General features: G+C 36.3%; 1 protein-coding gene across 1 annotated transcript in view; it reads left to right on the top strand.

The window, feature by feature from the left end:
- Positions 1 to 21,093, top strand: part of LAMA2 (laminin subunit alpha 2) — a 380,546-nt gene that overhangs the window by 98,076 nt on the left and 261,377 nt on the right. Inside the window, exon 4 of the mRNA XM_050709562.1 lies at positions 15,481 to 15,723. Coding sequence (XP_050565519.1) covers positions 15,481 to 15,723 — 243 coding nt within the window. The remainder of the gene's footprint in view (positions 1 to 15,480; positions 15,724 to 21,093) is intronic.

The following is a 21,093-nucleotide window of genomic DNA, read 5'->3' on the forward strand; positions in this document are numbered from 1 at the left end:
GTATGTCAGAGAGGTGGGATATGACCCTGTGCTACTGATACTATCTGACTAACTCTAAATGATGTGAGGAGCATACGCGGAGTTAGGAAGGCACGCTTGCTCACCATCTTACATGAACAGAGCAACAACTTTGTTCTGCAAAATGTAGTATGTTGTACTATGCTTGGCTTTTGGAATTTTCCTTAAGAAATGAGAGTTTTTTTGGGGTTTTGAGGAATATTAGGAGTTTTTATTTTCTTGTTTGGATCTTTTGTAAAACAACACTGTAGGCTTTATTAAAGTAGTCAGTAAAATATGAAATTTCCCTTCCAGCTAACGTCATGGATAGTAGCCATTGTGAATGGCTGAAGGTCACCAGGTATCTTTGAGACTTCACTTAAAAGAAATTCTGTTCTTTATTTTTGCCTTATGTGAGATTCAGTAATTGCTATGTTTGTGTTGATAAATTCTTGCTTTAAGTGCAAAAATGCTTGACTTCTTTTTGTAGGATAGAAATAACAAATGACAAACCTACAAGTAACGGACTGTAAATTGCAGGAATGCATTAGTGTGTATGTTATTACTAGTAATTATGATAGTACATGAAATGCTTTCAGCAAGTCTTAATTTCATGAAAAAATGAGGAAAATAATTACAATTTTTTCACTTATATAATGCTTGACCTTTGGGGGCAGCTGCATATGTATATTTTTACTTTATTGTGCAGTACAGACATGTAAAAAATGGTGTATACTAGTTAAGAATAATTAATAAGGATATTTTACTTCATACAGTTTAACTTTAGAAGGAGTCAAAATATTTTTAGTTAGCTTGGGAAAAATGCAGTTGTTCATTTATTTGCTTTCTCCCAACAGTTGAGGTGTAACAGAGTATTTATAAAAAAGCTTTCATATGTAATGGAGGCCAGGCTTCTAATTCACTAAGGTACCTTTGAAATTTGTACTCCATTTATATTATAAAAATACATGTTGAAAATTGAGACTGTTTTGTTCTCAGCATCTTTGCTAATTTGCTCTTAACCCTTCAGTTTTCCAGACTTCTTAGCCATTTTGACAATCTTATCTATTTCACAAGAATATTCTGGAACATAATTCATAGCTGTACATCTGAAATTATTTTTACAGTGCTATTTACCCAGAAAGTGGATAGCGATCAAAATATGAGTGTAGATTTATTTAGGAGTCATTCAGACAAATTTAAATGGAGGTTAAAATTGAGAAGTTGAGCTACTCAGGTTATTGCAACTGCAGAGCTGAGTTTTGGCAGGGTAGGTTCATCAGCACACTAGGTTTTTTCATCTGTGAAGCGCTCACATACACACAGAGAATGTGTTCTGCATCTTTGCTGGCTGTGTAGGGTCTGTGAATTTGGCCTTAAGAGTGATGGGTTCAAGTGCAACAAAATTAACTCAAGTCCAGTGAGTGCAATGTTTCACAGGACAGAAAATAATTCTTCTCTTATAAAGAAGCTCCTTCTGTTGACGAGCTGTGCTCTTTCAAGAAGTAGAGAAAAAGGGAGGTTGCAAAACAGAAATGGCTGGATTTCCAGGGCAAATATATTCCCTGTATTCATGCTATCTGAAATCCTCATTTGGTTCAATGATTTCAGTGATGTGGAAGAGTAGTAGAATATCTTTAAAGAAAATTGGCAAATACACAGGGAAACCAACTGGAAGTTTGAGGTGAGGTGGTCAGCCCATCTGTTTCCAATTTCTACATACATCAGGACACTTTCATTAACAAATACCCTGCTGTTGTGGGGAACTAGGACGTTGGCAATATCCTTGGTATTGCTAAGATGTTTATGCCAGGAGCATACTTATATGGGTTTTGATTTTCTGACTAGACACTTTACATGTTTATTTTAATGGTGCAGGAATATTTTATGTGACTTGTAGATGTCAATGAACTCTGGGTGAGTGGACACAGAGTTAATGCTCTGGTGGTAACTGTTGGATTTAATAAGTATATCTTAATTGTCTGAGATTGTAGGGGAATAGTTCAGTGTACAGGAAATCCTTTCTAGGCATATATTTCTAAATAAAAACAAAGTAGTTGACACTCCTCAGAGCCTCATAAGATCTGGTAGAGCAGCAAGAATCACTGAATAAGCTATATAGTTGCTTTCTCTATAAAGAGACCACAGTTCATCAGTTTTCGTTTCTTTAAGCACTGATAGTGTCCCACTCTTTCAACTCTGCTTTTCAGCTTCTCCTTCCATGGGAAGGGAGCAAGGATTCTAAGGAATTCTGTTCTGCCTCCATGTAGAAATCACTGCAGTCCTACTTGCCTTTTCTTCTGAAATGTATTCCACCAGTTTTTAGAATATAAGTTTGGACTTTACTGTTTGAGTGGCACATGTTATACTTTGGAAAGTGGCGTTCCTGGAACTAGATAGAGAACTGAATAACTGGAAGTAGAAGTGTGCTTGACCTTCTCAGAAGCACTTTGAGAAGCATTTATGAAAAGTGGACAGCAATATTCTGTAAGTGCTAAGCTCATTGTTTTGTAATTCTGTGTTGTCCAAATTATATTTGGACAGAGGGTTTAGATTTGTTTTTGAATGATTTCTTTGTTATTCGATTCACTTCAGTATCCATGAGTAGAAATATACATACATGTGCAGACAAGCATATATTGTCTATCCTGAAAAAGGATAATATTAGGAAGAGGAAAAGAATTGCAAAACTGAGGGGTTCCTTGTGCTTTCTCTACACAGGACTGTACAACTAAGTTCTGTAGCAAAAGACACAAATGAGAGAACTAGGAAACTATGACAAGATGAATAGAGAGATTCAGGCTTGGACAGGAAAGTAACAGGATAGTAAGTAAGTACATCTGCTGCTATGCTGAGGACTGCCATACATAGTGTGACCTATAATTTGAACATTTGGTTTATATTTGAAACCAACCGAGAGAAAAATATGAATATTGATACTTTAAGTGTTCCTGCATTAGTAAACAGTGTGTCACAGGGAAAAAGAGGGAAGTAGACCTGGGAGAGGACTTGTGTTTATTTGGGGCTGGTGGCACAGATAACTTGCCAAGAAATTTACTTTAGGCTATCTCTATTCTGTATCATGGTCTGAATGTCCATTAGAGCAGCTAAAATGAATTGGGTGTGTTTCTAAGCATATTCTACTGGTTTAGTTTTTTTTTTCCTGAAAAGGATACTGTTTGTGAGCTCTAAGATTCATTCATGATGGGAACCAAAGCATACTAACTGGGAGAAGTTGGGAGATTCACCTCAAAAGCACCTGCTTATCTGATCTAGAAAGCTAGTGTGAACGTACCATTCTAAGCTCTGTGTCTGAACAGAGTCCATAGTTTACACTCAGCCTATCAGATACTATGCACACCAAAATGGTGGTGTTCCCATATGTTTTAATGCAATATTGCTAACCTTTGCTAGGGTAGGGGAAAAATATGAGAGAGGAGAAAGCTTCTGTGAAGACACCTTACTTGTGGGACTTTGCTTGTCACTTGCTCCTTAGCTTTGCTAGTGTGACTGCTGTGTTGATAGCTGTTTGAAGGAAATGTTACCTTCATCTGTCAGTTCCCTTGATGCACAACATTAGCCAGATCTCTTGGGGGAGCACAGCTCTATTTCAGAGTTCATCACTGTCACACAGCAGCAGAGATCACGTGTTTGTTTGCCAGGGATGACTTGAGGCAAACATGACAAGCACTGTCTTGCAGAACTGTGTTGAAGATGTTGCCCAGATATATGACCAGAATGAGGCAGGTTATCTGTTTCTAGTATCTTTAATTTAAAGAATAGCTGTTTTTGAAAGCTTATATGAGTGAGTAAATTCTTATTTCCATCACCACTTCTGTACTTGCTTTTTGCCATCCTTTTAGTGTTTGGCTGAAGGTGTTACAAAATGATGGCTGTAGCAGGGATTGGCTTGGAGTTGTTGTGTAATGTCAAATATAATGCCACCTTCTCTGACTAGCTATTTCTTTGTCTTTCTAGTAAATGACATTGACACTTAATTTGCAAATGATACAGTTCCCAGAATTTGCTTTTTCAAAGCCTTGGACAGGCAAAGACTATGAATTTACTTAGTCTGCATCCCCATCCAATTAATTTATTTCTTGAGGAAGAAATAGAAGAAGTTTTGAGCCTTGACTATTTACAATTTGGGGCATGATTTTGGATTCTGGAACCATTTCCTGGCTGTCTGGCTTCAAAAGACTGTTGGAATTCTTTGCGTAGCACTCACTCTATACATCACTGCACAATTAGATCTAGTTAAACTCATCCTTTAGTGATTGTCTGAAGTCACTTTTTCAGCCACAGTGAAGTACAAGGCACACTAGATGATAAAGTATTTCACAACAGCATTGCTTCTTTTAATATTAGTTAAAAATAATAGTAATAATAAAAAAAAATCTATAATAGTCCACATGACAGTGGCTAAGGAATCAGAATGTGTAGTGCAATGCAGCAAGGGTAAAGTAGCCTTTACACACTATCTGCAAAGTGGTATATGAAATATGTATATCACTATGATATCTTTGTTTTTCTCTGCTCTGTAATATCAAATATATTTTTGGGAGGTGAGGGATTACAACTAGCTTTCTATGAAGAACTTCTGATATCAAATATCAGAATAGCTAAAGGAATAAACAGAAGGTTAATGACCTTTCAATATATAAAGGGGACTTAGAAGAAAGATGGAGAAAAGCTTTTTACAAGGGCAGTAGTGACAGGAAAGGGGACAATGGTTTTAAACTGGAAGAGAGTAGACTTTTATATTAGATATAATGAAGAAATGGTGAGACACTGGAACAAGTTGCCCTGAGAAGCTGTGATGTCTATCATTGGAAGTGTCCAAAGTCAGGTTGGATGGGGCTTTAAGCAACCTGTTCTAGTGGAAGGTGTCCCTGCCCTTGGCAGGGGAACTGGTCAAGATGATCTTTAAGAGTTCCTTCCTGACTAAACCATTCTGTGATTTTTACGACAATGCCTAGTCTTGGGATACAAGAAACAGATTAGTAAAACTACGTACCAGTTGGTCTTCCCATGCTAAACTCGTATACATGTCCAAAGATTTTGCTTAGGTTTTTGGTTACTATTCTCTCTTTCTCTTTCACTACAGTTATATGCTTTAAATGTCTGAAACACTTTCAAGAAAGCTTCTGTAAAGGTGAACCATATGGCTTCTCTTCATCTCCAAACCAAAGCCTAATATGGTTTCTCAGTTTAAACTGAGATGTCTCACCAGCAAATGCCAGTCTGTTTTGTCCATCTTCTCAAATCTTTGTCTAAAGAGAAAAGTGTGAATAGAAGCAAAGCCTGTTCAGTCAGTGATACTGCATTTTCATGTGGTTGCTGTTTCTCCCTCCCCAGCCTTCCCCAAACAGTCCCGTGGTCTGGCACTAGCAGTTGTGCTGCCACATACTGAACCAGATCAGTACCTTGATACTGAAAACTAGCATTGTCTTATTTTGGGGGGGAGTTAGGTTTCTGCCAGGTTCTGTTAGGGTTGGGGGGGGTTGGTGTGGAACAAGCTCGTGTCTCTGGAGGCGGTGGGAAAGCAGTCCCACCCCTTGCAAGAGCAAGAGCAGCTGGCAGTCTCTGGCTTCAGCTGATGGTAAAGATTTAAAGTATATAATACTGATCTATGAGCTTTGGGGCAATAAACTACAGTCCATATCTGCAAAATGGAGTTGTCAACCTGCATATCTGGCGTTGTTTTTGCTTGCATATTAATCATTCTATTTTAAAGTAATGTAAACACTTAAGAATACAAAGCATTTAATTACATGCTCCTCCTCCCCCCGCCCCCAAAAAAAAGTTGTTCCCTGGTTCAGTTATACCTAAGGGATAATGGATTGTTAAAGTGAAAGCCCTAAAAGGTGCAGCTAAAACCATGAAAACAAGAATGTAAAATGGCATTTTATATTCTGAATGAAAATGTAAATGGCAAATGAAAATAAATAATGGCATCTGTTCTATATTACTGAAGTCCCCAGCTAATTTTTGCACATGTACCTGGATGTTAGTTAAAAATGATTTTTTTTTTTTAAGTTTCTTTTCTCTTGTCTGAACGTAAATCTCAACGTTTCAGTAATTCTTTTCATTCTTTAGTTTCAGAGTTCACTGGTAATGCAAGAATCAGGTATCAATAGGATGAAAGAAAGCATACTTTGCCCTTCAGGTATTCTTTTTAATCAAAGCAAAACTAATGTATTTGAAGTTAGTTTATAATGAAATGTTTTGTAAAAAGCAAAAAGCCGGCCAACCAAAAACAACAGAAAACAAACAACACACAAATACACCAGTGATGAACATACTTAGAGAACATAATCATAAACAAACAGACCTGTAGTAAATATTTTGACATCACAGTGAACATTTTTTAGAATTATCTGGTTTAGACAGGTTAGCAAGTATACTTTCTGTTATGTAGTTTCCCACCTGGCTTTTTGGGAATCAGAGAATATGCTTGAAGAGAGTACACGCTCTGTATGACACTGGTGACAGATGTCATCGAGGCTTCAGTTATTGTCTCAGAATCAAGTTTTTACACATTCATATAACTCAACACAAAAGTCTAAAGAAAAATGAGGGACCTTTATCCATAGGTATCAAGAGTGCACACCTATGCCAACCATCACTGCAATACTACCAGCTGCATTAAGCTTTTAGATGTTCTGATAAACAAGTGTTTGTAAAGTTACTCAAGCTGACTTTTCTGCAGTGTTAAAAAAGAGGGGTTTTTTATTTTTTATTTTTTATTATTCCTGAGAAGTAAAGTAATACGTGCAGGGAGTATTCTTCAATGTTTTCTGAAATGCTAGGAAGCCATTTTAGTCCTGAAAGATCAGCTCTAATACCCACCATATATAGTGCTGCTAGCTAGGCTGAGTTGTTGTATTAACAATAAATCTCCGCAGGATTACTTTGCCCAATTTTTTTATGCTCCTCACTAAATCAGACTGTAACTTTATTGCTTTGTGGTTAGTCAGAAAGATTTCTAAGTAAGCAGTTCCTTTCAGCTTCACATCATAATACACTCTGACAAAGATTAAAAAAAGGTTCAAGAATTTATAGTTTTTCTTTTTGAAGTTACTTGCCTCACATTTTTCCTGGATGACTACAGTAAATATGCATACCATTTTTTCTTCTTTAACTCTGGTTGTTATCAGGAGAGCCATTCACCTTTCCATCCGTTGGGCAAATAGTTTCAGGATATAGGTCCTAATTACCTTTGAATCCTGAGTGGCACATGACATGAATGTGAGGTTTTGTACTACTGGCAATTCTGGTGCTAAAGAAGGTCACACAGTCTGGGAGACTGGTGGCAGGATAAATAATGGGTTCATAGGAGGCTCAGTCTCTAACAGATTTTGCTATATTTACTGAAGATATATGTCATCAGTGAATAGTTTATAATGAATTAAAAGCTGCATTATAAAAAAAAAGAGTTTTGCAGCTGATAGTGGTGGTCATGAAATAGTGCTGCTGTTTGTCATAGTTTCATAGCCTTTTATCATTAAATTATTAAAATGTAAGGTGTGTGCTACAAGATGGACAACAAGATTCTTTATTGCACCTGATGAGAACTGTGGTAATAAAAGAACTGCTCAATATGTATCAAGATAGATTGTTAATTGACTAATTGTTAATTGACTAATTTGTTTTTGACAATATTTTGTGTATGTGAGTTAAGATTTAGGGGGGTAGGAGCAGCTCCTAATAGCAAGACACTATTTTGTCATACAAATGCTGGGTAGCACTTTGCAGCTTTGTGCCAATATTGATGCAATGATTTGATGAAATCATTGCATCAAGCATCAATGATTTGATGCTTGTTTTCAATTTCCATTTGTTTTAGCTAGCGGGTTTTAAAAGTGTATTTGTTCAGATATCAGCATAGAGCAGAGGGTAAAATACTGCTACTTTTAATAATGTGAACAGTAGGTCAGGGCTTGGTCGAGAGCATTGAATTTGACTTGCCAACAGGTTTTCATCATACATGCGTGCAATAGTCTTGATTTGTTGGTTGGTCTAAAATTACTCTAGGAAAAATTCATAATGGTAATAAAGCAAACATTTAAACAGGTCTTGGGGCTGCATAATCATCCCTTGTTCACTGAATAATGAATAATAATATATGTATGTATATGTTCCTTTCACCATGTAAAATATATATATATATATTTATATTTTTATATATATATATATATATATATATATATGGCATAATTATTCTCTTTCTCCGCTATGTGAAGTCCATGCTGTGCATGCTCTGTGGAAGGCTCGCATATCAGTGATGTAGTTTAGACAGAGAAGGCAGTCATTTATGTATTTGTTTGATTTTGGACTAATGTGGACTAAATGACTGGACAAACTTAGAAGTGTATATATTGGATCTCTTCAATTACAAAGCATGGCAAAACAGAGACTTAGTCTGATCTTGCATATAACTTAACGCTTAATGGTGAAGACAAACTGTTCTCTTTGTTGTGAGTCCTAAAGTATTGTTTTCTAATTATTCATAAGGAAATTCTGATTGTAAAAGGGGGCTATGAGATGGAAACAAAATTGGTCATCTCAGAATTCACCCTGCACATTCCATATATTGCCCTGCTGTGCCACACAGCAACATGTCCATATTTAAAGCAGTCCTCAGGTTAATTAGAACAACAACAACAACAACAAAAATAGAATCACAGAATTGTAGGGGTTGGAAGGGACCTCGAAAGATCATCTGGTCCAACCCCCCTGCCAAAGCAGGTTCCTTAGAGCAGGCTGCCCAGGTAGGCGTCCAGATGGGCCTCGAATATTTCCAGAGAAGGAGACTCCACAACCTCCCTGGGCAGCCTGTTCCAGTGCTCCGTCACCCTCACCGTGAAGAAGTTCTTTCGCATGTTGGTGTGGAACTTCCTGTGCTCCATTTTGTGGCCATTACCCCTTGTCCTGTCCCCACAAACCACTGAAAAGAGGTTGGCCAAATCCCTCTGTCTCCCACACCTCAGGTATTTATACACATTGATGAGATCCCCTCTCAGTCTTCTTTTCTCCAGGCTGAACAGACGCAGGTCTCTCAGCCTTTCCTCATAGAGCAGATGCTCCAGGCCCTGTATCATCTTTGTGGACTTCTGCTGGACTCTTTCCAGGAGATCCCTGTCTTTTTTGTACCGGGGAGCCCAGAACTGGACACAGTACTCCAGGTGAGGCCTGACCAGGGCAGAGTAGAGGGGGAGGATCGCCTCCATTGACCTGCTGGCCACACTCCTTTTAATGCACGCCAGGATCTTGTTGGCATTCTTGGCCACCATGGCACACTGCTGGCTCATGGCCAACCTGTCATCCACAAGCACCCCCAGGTCCTTCTCCTCATAACTCCTCTCCAGCAAGTCATCCCCCAGCCTGTACTGATACATGCGGTTGTTCCTTCCCAGGTTCAGTACTCTACACTTGCTCTTGTTGAACCTCATTTGGTTTCTTCCTGCCCAGCTCTCCAGCCTGTCCAGGTCTTGCTGAATGGCAGCACAGCCTTCTGGCGTGTTGGCCACTCCTCCCAGCTTTGTGTCATCGGGGTACTTGCTGAGGGCAGACGCTATTCCCTCATCAAGGTTGTCGATGAAGATGTTGAACAAGACTGCACCCAGCACCAACCCCTGAGGAACATCACTAGTCACAGGTCTCCAGCCAGACTCTGTGCCGCCGATCACCACCCTCTGGGCTTGGCCAGTCAGCTAGTTCTTAACCCACCTAACTGTCCACTCCTCTATCCCACACATTCTCAGCTTTGCTAGCAGGATGTCGTGGGAGACAGTATCAAAATAGAAGTATGAAGAACTAAAAACAAAAATGAAAACTGAACATGCACAAACTTTGATCTGGGCATCAGAGCTAGCATCTCATTTCTTTTCAATTTACTTCTTTCCTTGTGTAAGTTTTTGAAATTTTTTGAGTTTACTGACATGAGGCAGGTTAAAAATACTGCCAGAATTTATTTTTAAACCTTTTTAACTGCTTCTGTGTTTAGTTAAAAAATGAACTACGGTATCTAAAAAGAAAATGAGGAATATAAAGAATCAAAAAGCTGAAAATATTTTCTGAAATGTCTCTATTTTTGGTTTCATAGTTTAAGTCACTACCTTATTTATGTTCTCTTTGTTCGTATTTTTAATATTTCAGGACTGAAATGGAGAAAAGATTGTGCGGTGTTCAGGGAGTGGATATAAATTAGTATATTCCTATTTCACACTTGGATTAATGATCTTACCTCAAAGAGCTCATAATCAAAATTCTAGGCCTAAAGATGATGCCTGTTACCATATAGTAGTAGCACGTTCTTTTCCAGAGTGATCTCAAATCACCATCTTGCTACAGTTTCAGCAAGGAAGTGTTAAAGGTTTAATTGTCAATAATGCAGAAGTTGTCCCCTGCTAATGGTACAGCAGTTTCAGATGTGTCTTTGCAGACCGCTCCTCGAGGTGGGTAACAGATAGACATCATCTCACTAAAAACTATTTACTAGTATACTTTTTAGCTCTGTGCAGAAAAGTACAGAAGCCATAACATTGAAAGATATCTTTTATTTCACATTAATAAAACTAGTTCTGCATGAGCTTGCTGCTGGTTGTACAAAAAGGAAATCTGAGAAATTTCATAAGATAATTAAGGCTTCTCTAGGAAAAGCATATTATTTTGTGCTATTCCTGTATCTAAGTAGTTTTATCTATACTGAAATTAATATTATCATTACGGAAATAAAATATAGAGATTTCATATGTCTGTAATAGGTGAGGAGATTGAGAATAAATTTTAGCTGTTTAGATTTCAAGGTTTCTTCATTGCTGCGCTTTGAAATGGAGACTAAAAATTGTCTGTAATAGATCTTTGTTTCTCAGGCTAGAGGAATACATAGGTTACTTTGAAATGCAGCTGGTAAGGGAACACTGCATGAAAATGAGAACACTATTTACCCTGGATACTCAGTATGGTGCTGAACCCAGACTAAGTAACAGCTCCTGGATCAATGAAAAAACTTTTTTTTTTTTTTTGAATTTTTGGTGTGTTAGCACCAAAACAGAAGAATTGTCTTTTCTATTCTGTTGTCTAGGTTTGAAGAAAAAAGTGTGAATACTGGCATTTCCATCAAGTTTTCTTTCTTCACCATGCTCTCTCTCCATTGAAATAGATTATTTCTTTATTTCATTAGCCCTATGAAATAAAGAGGAAAGGAAGTGCTTCTTGCTATTATTTGAAAGTGCTATGAAAAGAAATTACTGACTTTAGCCTTCAGTTCTGATGTATATTAGCCAATGATGAGAAGGAAATACGGTCAACAGGAAGAAGCTGTTTATCAGGCCTTCACAAACAGGTGAAGAGTGGTTAATGGAGAAAACCAACAGAGAAAATTACAAAGAAAAAAGCTGGCATTGCCAGAAACTTTACAGGCACTGACTCCTGTTTGGCTTAATGTATCTTAGATATTCAACAGCTGGACAACTTGAAAGCTTTACAGTTTGAAATTTTATACAGTGCACTGTTTTAATAGAAATTTTTATTTTTAAAAAAATAGACATGTTATAATCATCTTTTACTTATGAGCAAAAGTTGAGGTATTAATAACAGATTTATTTTTCTCAAGGAGAAGAACGCATTTTTTTAAAGGAGCCTGAGACTCTCTAGCAGTTACGTAAAGTGGAGGGAGAAAGCCAAGATTGGAGATAAGTGGAGATATTTTTAAACTGTTTTTTAAAATGCACATTGAAGGTTACAGTTTTGCAGGTACTAACTGAATGAAACTGAGTCTATTTTTGTCTAATTAGAAAAGATACGCATTTATAACTGAAGCTTGGTTTGCTTTGGAGACACACACCTTTAGGGCTTCTCAAGGTGTGCCATGGTGAAATCTTTCTCAGTTTTTCCCCACAAAGTGCTGTGGTCATTCTGGTTTTGCATGACATTCTTAGCTATATATATATATATATATTTTTTTTTTTTTTCTGGGGCAGATGATGCTCTGATAGCTAGAATCGTTTGCAACACCATGGAGGGGGGGAACACAAAAAAAAAACCACCACTCTATGTTGGAATCGTGTGTGCATCTTTCAACCCAAATTCCCCATCTGGTAGTAACATTTCTGTTGGAAGCAGATCAGATGAACAGGAGAGGCACTGTCATTAGAAGGCAAACTGCAGCATGGCAGGGAGCTGTTCAGCTCTCTAAATTGGTATTAGCTGAACCCTGCTAAGCATCTCCCCCCTCCTCCGCCTCCCCTCAACATTTTCAATTACAGAATTTCTAACTGTGAGCAGAATGTTTGAAACCTGTGTAACTGTCTCTCAGGACAGTGATAAAAAGAGACGCAGGCTAGATGGTTGTTTGATGAATCTGGAGAGCCACTCCATCTCTAAATTGGGGTTTCTCTTAGAGTTGGATGCTAGACTAAAATGAGAAGGTTAGTTAGTTATAAATAGCCAATCATTTGAATATTCTTGCATCAAAACTGTATACTCTTATTAAAAAAGAAATACAAAAATCCAAACAATAATCTGTAGCAACATATGTGAACTGAAATATGACTGAACACATAGAATCATAACATACTGATACTGGCCTTTTAAAACAAAAATGAAAAATAGTGCAGATGTGATATTTAATTTGAGATGCCTAATGTCCTGTCTGTGTAAATGTGATGCCTGATTCCTGGTCATGCTAAGTACTAGAACGTAATGGACTAGGTAGCCTGATGGATGCAAGGATGCTGTGGTTCTGTGTACCCACTCAAAAGAGAGAGGCCACCCAAATGGAAGATGCTTTGAAACAGGATTTAAAGAGAAAATAGGACTGGCTGCAGAGACTGTGGTCTGGACAAACATGCTGACTGGACAACTATTTATGTCAACTGTTGTTTTTTTGTTTTTGTTTTCATCTACTTTCTTCTTCTATCTTGCACTTATTCCTCCCTTTCTCTACAAACCATCCCATAATAAGTTATACACAGTCCAAAAATATTCTTTCCTGTTCATCTCCTAATGAGCTGTACCACCCTGTAGCCAATAACCCCTGCTAGTCTGCAAGGTGTTCTGAAATAGCAGTTCTAGTTGACTCATCTGGATGGATTTCACACTGGACTGATAGGTGTTTGCCACAGTTTATAACAAAACATGAGGAAACAAACCCTTTCCAAACTCCTCAATAAAGAATACCATGTTTACTTGGCCACTGAAATGGAATAATATACAACCACATAATTGTGGTAAAGAAGTAGGTATGCAACTTACACCAGATTTGCTGATTGGAAGCCTCCTTTAGAGCTATTACATTGCTCTGTTTGGAAAATGAAATGGAAATATTGAAAATCTCTTATAAAATTTTGTGGTACTCAATTTTTTTCTCTCTGATGTTCTGACTTACATGAAAGATAGATTTATTTTTTAAATAGTAGTGCATGTGGGAGTCAGGCACAATGAGATTTCCTGCTTTGCTAGCTAACCCTTTGCAGATTAATGATTCACTTCAGCTCTATCTGAATAATATTAGTGTAGCGAATTATCCTGTGTAGTAGGACGCACTTTTCTATGTCTTATGAGGCATACAGAAGATTCAGTGCTATAACTTAAACTGTACTTCACAACACGTGCTTTGCAGATCTCACTAGTGAGACAATTACTACTGAAAATGAGACCCAGGACTCATTTTGTTTCTCATCTCAAGGATTATGTTGTCTATAATTTGAGAATAGCTCAAAGGACTATTTAGACTATTTTCCTCCCAATCCCATAATTACACTATGGTCACATGAGCAGAGTAAGTACAAAAAAGGCACTAGCTGTACTTTGGCAGTTGTGTTAATGGACTATTACATGCCACCAGGCAGCTTGGTATTACTCCGTTATGACATTTGTATCAGCAAACTTTGATCTCCAGGTTATGTTCTATTGGACTTGTACTTTGACAGATGTGCTCTAGGGTTGTACAGTTGTTACATCATTTGACAGGTGTCATCTCATTGATGCTATTTTAAAAAGTAAAGTAGATGTGCTCCATGAATTACCCTGTAGAAATAGAAGATCAGTGCTACTATTTAGTAGGAAACTTGGTTCCATAAAGCAGAGCAGTTTTACTTTTTTTTTTTTTTTAATTATGAAAACAAATACAGCAAAGCTCAGTGATACATTAGACTTTACTGGTATTAGTATTCTTACGCCACTAAGCTCTAGCTTGATATAATAGCCAAAACATGATTTGCTAAGCAGCTCCACAATAAAGGAAGGGTCACTCTGGTACCTGAAGACAATTTTCCAGTTGTTTGGAAAAGGGACGTGTCAATATTTCATCCATGACATAGCCTTGCTTTAAAAGCCATCATTTGTTGCCATCTTAAGTGCACATATTATATTTTTTAAACACTTTATATTTTAAGTGTGTCTTAAAATATAAATCTGCTGTATGATTGGCTTTTCTGATGGAAATAGCTGCTTCCTTTCCTTAGCTTCAGTTTTACCTCAGTAACATCTATATGTTACTTGGTTTAAAAATAATAATAATACTGTGTCACTAATGTACGTCATTCTGCAATTGTGAATGTATTGGTTGTGGCTTGCGTTCCAGCAAGCCTGTAAACAGCAATAAGCCTTGATAAATCAATTGAAAGGGCAGGTGAAATGGAACATAATGAGCACTGATTGCATGCTTGCATTCTGTTTATCGTGATATTTGATGTGTCTCTGTCCTGTAAAGCTTATTTATGGCCAGTGTGCTGAGTCATGTGATTTAAACAAGAATGTTTTATAGAATAGTTTCAGTAGGATGTGATTACCTTTCAATGGCTTAAACCTGTGTTTTTTCTTAATAGCAATGAAGTTTGGCAACTTGTAAACATTGCAGAAAGTATATGTGTATAAATACACAAACAGAAACAAAATCATTTATTCAGATTGAAAATACTTGAACATAAGCTTTGCAAATGTCTGGTGGAAACTGCAGCTTAACAATCACTTATTAAGTTATGTGAAATTTAGAGTGCTTTTTAATTCTATTTGGAAAGTCTGTCCTGGCCTAATGCCAGGAGGTTCGGGCTGGGTGTTAGCAAAAGGTTCTTCACTGAGAGGACTGTTGGGCACTGGAACAGGCTTCCCAGGGATGTGGTCACAGCACTAAGCTGTGAGAAAATGCACTCAGACACATGGTCTGATTTTCAGGTGGTCCTGTGTGGGACCAGGATTTGGACTCGATGATCCCTGTGGTCCCTTCCAACTCAGGATATTCTGTGATTCTAAGGTAACAAATCCTTTTTTTTTTTCAGAAAAGTTAATGGAGAGTTTATTTCTATATTTGAAGAATTTTGATGGAATCTGAGGCCATAGTGCATTTATAGGGAAAAAAAATTCGAACATTATCATATTTCCCCTTCTTAGTTTGGTAGGTATTAAGAAATTGGAATAAGTTTTAAATCACATATTTATAGGTATTTTAACAATTTGGCTATTTTTTTTTTCTTTCAGATTTTCCAGATTGCATATGTTATTGTGAAAGCAGCTAACTCACCTCGACCTGGGAACTGGATATTAGAGCGTTCTCTGGATGGTGTAGACTATCAGCCATGGCAGTATTATGCTATCACAGACAGTGAGTGCCTGACACGTTACAACATTCATCCACGTCCTGGAACTCCATCCTATATAAAAGATGATGAAGTTATATGCACTTCTTATTATTCCAAGATCCATCCTCTGGAGAATGGAGAGGTAAGATCAGATGTCACTCCATACAGAGTAAAAAGGAAGAAAAAAATATTTTGCTTAATTAGCAAATATGAGTCTTGAGTAGACAGAGTGTGTTGGCATGCTTGAAAAATGTGGAGGTGGCGTATTTGCAATTGTTAAAAAAAAAAAAAAAAAGTTATTTTATGTGGTTCTTTATAAATGCATGATATACTCTCTAATAAGCATATTCTACAAAGTAAACAAAGAGAAGAGTTATTAGGTAGAACTAGGTGCTAGTACTTATACAACTTCAGATGCTTGAAATATGTTCCAGTGTCACTTGTGAGCAAAAGTGAAAATACTGGGAAAAATCATGGACCCAGTGAAGTTGTTAGAAGGTTTTTCTTCGTGTTGCCATTTCAGTCCATGTGTATAAGTTAGGATGTTAAATGGTAATAATTTTATTCAGAGTTTATTGTATTTAAAAGTTTGTAACTGACCCTCTGCCCTTGTCTATACCTATTCATTCTTCTATTGTCAGAGGTGTCTATTTCATTGTGAGTCCAGACACATGAATCATGAACCAGTCACTAGTTTTAACTGACGGCATAGGAAATATGTGGTGGAGGGGAGAATGAGGAACTCTGGTTGTAAGGACTCTTACCAGGTAAATGTAATAAATATACCTGAAAATGCAGACTTTTTGACCTCTTAAAATGAAGAGAGGGAAATCTATATGTACCAAATTCCAGCTGTATATTTCTTCGCAGTTTTATTTTTCCGACACTTGCTCTGCACATGAGTTGGTAATTCAAGGAAATGACATGCATGTGTACTAGATCTGAAGCATGTATTTATTTACAGATTCTTTCATGTCTAATGATATTCTGTGAAATTTTATCCTCAATATTTATTCTTTTGCTGAATGTTCCATTTTTTTAATAGTTTATTTCCAAGTAAAGAAGTACAAACTTATTCTCTTTTGTTCTTCTACATGGAAAGCAACATTCAGATGCAAAACTGCTAATGCATATTATTCTTGAGTACCAGATGTGGATATGTGTACTTTATTTACATTCACAGGCAATTTGTAATGCCAGGTGCAAAAGCAGGAAAAGAAAGTTTCAGTGTAAATATCCTCCTGATATACTATAAAAAAAAAAAAAGTAAGCTTGGATCTACAGTATGCTTGTATAGATTGTCAGACATGAAATCACTTGCACGTCTATGAAAAGTCGTCTCAAATACTTGGTGTGTATGCGTAATTGTATCACTTGAATGGGTATTTGTTCTTGTAGAATCTAGCAGTAGCAGATAAAGTGATATTGTCAGAAATCGTGCATGCGTAAGTGCTATGTTTTCAAAATGTCTCCAACTGGATGCTTTTTGAGGGGGGAGCAGAACACAAGTGAGCAGTTTATTGCACACACCAAAATTTCATAGTTTCTTTAGGAGAATATTTCTGCAATGAAAATACAATGCCAAAGTAATTATTCCAATGTTTCAATTGATTTACATTGTTCAATTTCTTGGATTATCTGATTTTCTTACAGACTGATATTGATTCCAGTAGTCTGCTGCCCTCTTGGTTAAACCAATGTCTCCTTGTGTTCTTCACTGGCTGAGTTAAAAAGCTATTCAGCATCTCTGTATATAGCCTTGACTGAAACATTGACTTAAGTCCCGTTGACTTGAGTGGAACTTAATTCCTATCTTAAGTGGGAAATTAATCATTTTTAACGTGGTCCAATGTGCTGGAGTTGGTGTTCTGCCCCGAACATAGTAAAAATGGCGAGCATCTGATAAACAATTTCTTTAAACAGGAAGATCTGGAAGAAGGGAAGAATTCATCTGTTCAATTCCACTCAGAAGAGTGGAGTACTCTATGAATACTCTATGAAAAGTGTATGATTTAAGCGTCCCTAATTTAATCTTACCTTGCACAGGTAGTTATTAGTCTGAGATTTGGCCCTAAGGCAGAAAAAGATAGAACATTTTCAAATTAAAAGACTAAAGCTTAAGTTTTATAGCAACTGGAAGAGTATCATTCCAAACAAGTTAATCAGCTTGCATTTTAACTTTTTTTTTTTGTAAATTAAACAGTAATTTAATCTGAGTAGCTATAGACAGCCTTATAAAATACACTTTAACACAGAATAATTCTTTTTCATGTTTAATCAAACATTTAGTATGAAAAATAATGTAGTTCATACCAATATCAGATTTACTTGCAATTTTTTTGAAGGTGATATTTGCTTGGCTCCTGGTCTTTCAGTGGAACTACATTTGCATATCACTTATTTTTGTCCCAGTGTAGGACTGCTGTTCTACCCATCAGACTTATAAGATTTGTAAGACTGACAGAATTATGAAATATACATTAAGTACCTTTTCTTTCTTTTCCTTCAAAAACATTGAGCTGTTTAGGCACACAATTCTGGTGTATACTCAGGAAACCTGGTGAAGTGCAGAAGTTGCTTAGGTAAACAAACCGGTTCCAAAGCCAAATCTATGTTTACGCTAGTGTCTTAAGTTAGAAAAAAACAGAATATGTCCATTTTATGTGCACTTTCAATAGTGATTTACTAAATCACTGACATTTTAGTCAGTGATTGATTAGAGTATTTCCAGAAATGTTTATTTTAAGCGAAATAATTTGGGCATTTAGTAATGTCAGCATTTACATGACAAATATTCACTTGTCCAATAGCATAAATAAACAACAAGAACAAAACAACAACAACAACAACAAAAAAACATGATTTATCTTCAGGTCAGTCTAAGCAACACAAGTTTACTTCTCTGTCACACGGATAAATAATCTGTAGACCAAGAGCTATTTGCATAGAATGATTTTATAGAATATTTTCATGAATTAAGAGAAAATTGTGTGATGAAAGCTTCTGAATGGTGAGCACAGCTGAGGCATTCTGAAATAGGGAAATTTCTCCCAGAAGTGTAGACTCAATTGCAGAGATTGTTGAGATTGTATCTACACTGTTTAAAATCAGTGATACCTTAAAAAAAAAAAAAAGAAAAAAACAAAAAAAAAAACAGGGAGATCCATGTGTCTGTATATCATACCAGCAAAGAAGGTTTTTAGTGTATGTTTCTGATACACCATCAATAACTGTAAATGCTGAAGTTTTCCAAAATAGATTTTTAATATGAAAATGCAAGTTCTACTATCTCTCTGTTCCCAAGTCAGAAATGAACTGAAAGTGTTCAGTTATATTAATGAATTGCTCATTATCTTTTTAAAGCGAGACACATCAATTCAGTAAAAGATCTATTTATTTATTTATTTTTAATGCCGAGAGTTTTTTATATAAGGGGTAATAGCTGGTGGGATGGGGCTGCTATTTTCAGGAATAGAAGAATGCCCATTTTGTGACATTTTCATCTTTACATGAATACCATATAGGGGAGGTATTTGTTTTATTTCCTCAGGTGATCGTTAGGTTGAGAACTAAAAATTAGTGGGTTACCATAGCGATTTTTGCTTCATTTCCTTGACACAGAAGCCTCTGATGTTTACATCTAATTCATACCTTTTTATTGAAATATTTCTTATTCCGCTAGACTACAATTTGTGTCAAAGCTTCTGTATCTTGTTGAATAGATGGTTTTAAGGCTCTGGACACAAACTTTCAATGTCTTTTTTGTCTTATTTGTTTTTTTCTGTGAGGTATATGGAGATTTCTTTTAGTAAATGCTTTTTTTTTGTTTGTTTTTGAATTAGCATGTGTTGTAAGTGTTTTGATGCATGGGAATCTTCCATCTTGCTTGTGGATGTTTCAAAGCTGGACCCTCTGAAGACTTTAAGTGCTCTAGTTGATCAATATAATATTAGGAAAATATACATTTTTTTTCATAGAAAATGAAACATTCTGCCAGATCTATAGTTTGGTAGGTAATCAAATAGGAGTTAAAAATTAAAAAAAAAAAAAAAAAAAAAAGCTTTCTTCAGGCATATGTAGCTTTTGAATACTTTGTATAGGTTAGAAGAAAATATTTAAATCTAAAATAATTTTGTTTCTGTAGTATAAAGTAATTCTTTGTGCAAGCAGACAACAGCAGAAAGTTTAAATCCAGTGAAGACAGAGGGAAAAGGGTTTAATTTATCTGATACAGAAGCAGGTGCCTTTATTAAGAAGTCAAGAAGAAAAATCTCTAATCTTCTGGAAAACATTGAATTTCTCAATAATAAGGTTTTCTGAAAGTGTAAAAGCCAAGAAGAGAATGTGAATTTAATTTTCTCCTTAAAAAAATTGGAATAGCCAACTGACTAGTCCATATGAGTGTCATCATGTGAAGAAGTGCTGTCAGAAGTTTGTTTTTCAATAATTATAGTCATTATAGTTGCACAGTAGTTATGTGAACTTACAAGGAGAAGTCCTTCCCTTTCTGTGGGTAGAATGTCAAAGGACATTTCTGTAGCTGGGTAGAGTTTAGGTTAAATGGAAGTTACAAATACTGAGCATGATCTGCCAGTTTGGTAAGCAGATTTAATATGAAAAGGAGGAATTAAGAGAGTAGAAGCTGAATTGGTTGTAAATGAGGAATACTTTTTTTCCTTTTCTTTTTTTTTTTTTCAAAAGACTGCATATAATTGTGTGGGTGAAGCTGATGGAAAAATCTTTAAGCAGGACCACGTATATAATACTGCTGTCTTTTTCAATCTGTGTTGCCCTTTGCCAGAATGATCAGATATAAGGTGTTCTCCTGAAGTTCTTGGGCAGGGTAGTATTACTATGTAATTTCTACTTCCTTATGTAGTCTGCACTTGCTGTTAATCCTCTTGTAGAGACTAGTTGAACCGGACAACAATGTTGAAACCCTTACTACACATTTTTGACCCCCACCCAAGAAGGTTTGCGCTTGTCTCTGTTCTGTTAAAGATCACAGGAGATGTAGATTACCAAAACACTAATTTTATCATTGTTTTTCAAGCAGGAACCCTATTGCTGGGTTTAAAAAATAATTGTGCTTATAGCAGATATGTATGCCTCTTGACAGAAAGGGAAAAATTCCTACAGCCAAAACATTTTTATTATTCAACTCTGAGCATGAATTTCTAACTTGATGTAGCTTGACATATGCACAATTGCATTTGACTTTTGTCCCTAAAACTGATACGTGACTCGCTTTTATTTAGTGCCTAGCAATTAATTCCACGTTCTGGTATCTGCTGTACAAAGAATCACCTCCTATTGTTTTGTTTTAGTTTAGTTCCCACTGGTTTCTTCTGAAGAGGCCCAATTTTTCTACTGGAAGAACAGTCTTGTGAACTTCTGAGCAGTCAATCTATATTTACTTTCCTAATAAATTTTTTTAATTTTACAGATTTCTGTCATGTTTTTACTTAAATAATCTCTTTTTCAAGCTGAAGTGTCCTATCATAATCTGTTG

Source organism: Cygnus atratus, chromosome 3 (genome assembly GCF_013377495.2).
Source record: "Cygnus atratus isolate AKBS03 ecotype Queensland, Australia chromosome 3, CAtr_DNAZoo_HiC_assembly, whole genome shotgun sequence".
Lineage (NCBI taxonomy): Eukaryota > Metazoa > Chordata > Aves > Anseriformes > Anatidae > Cygnus > Cygnus atratus.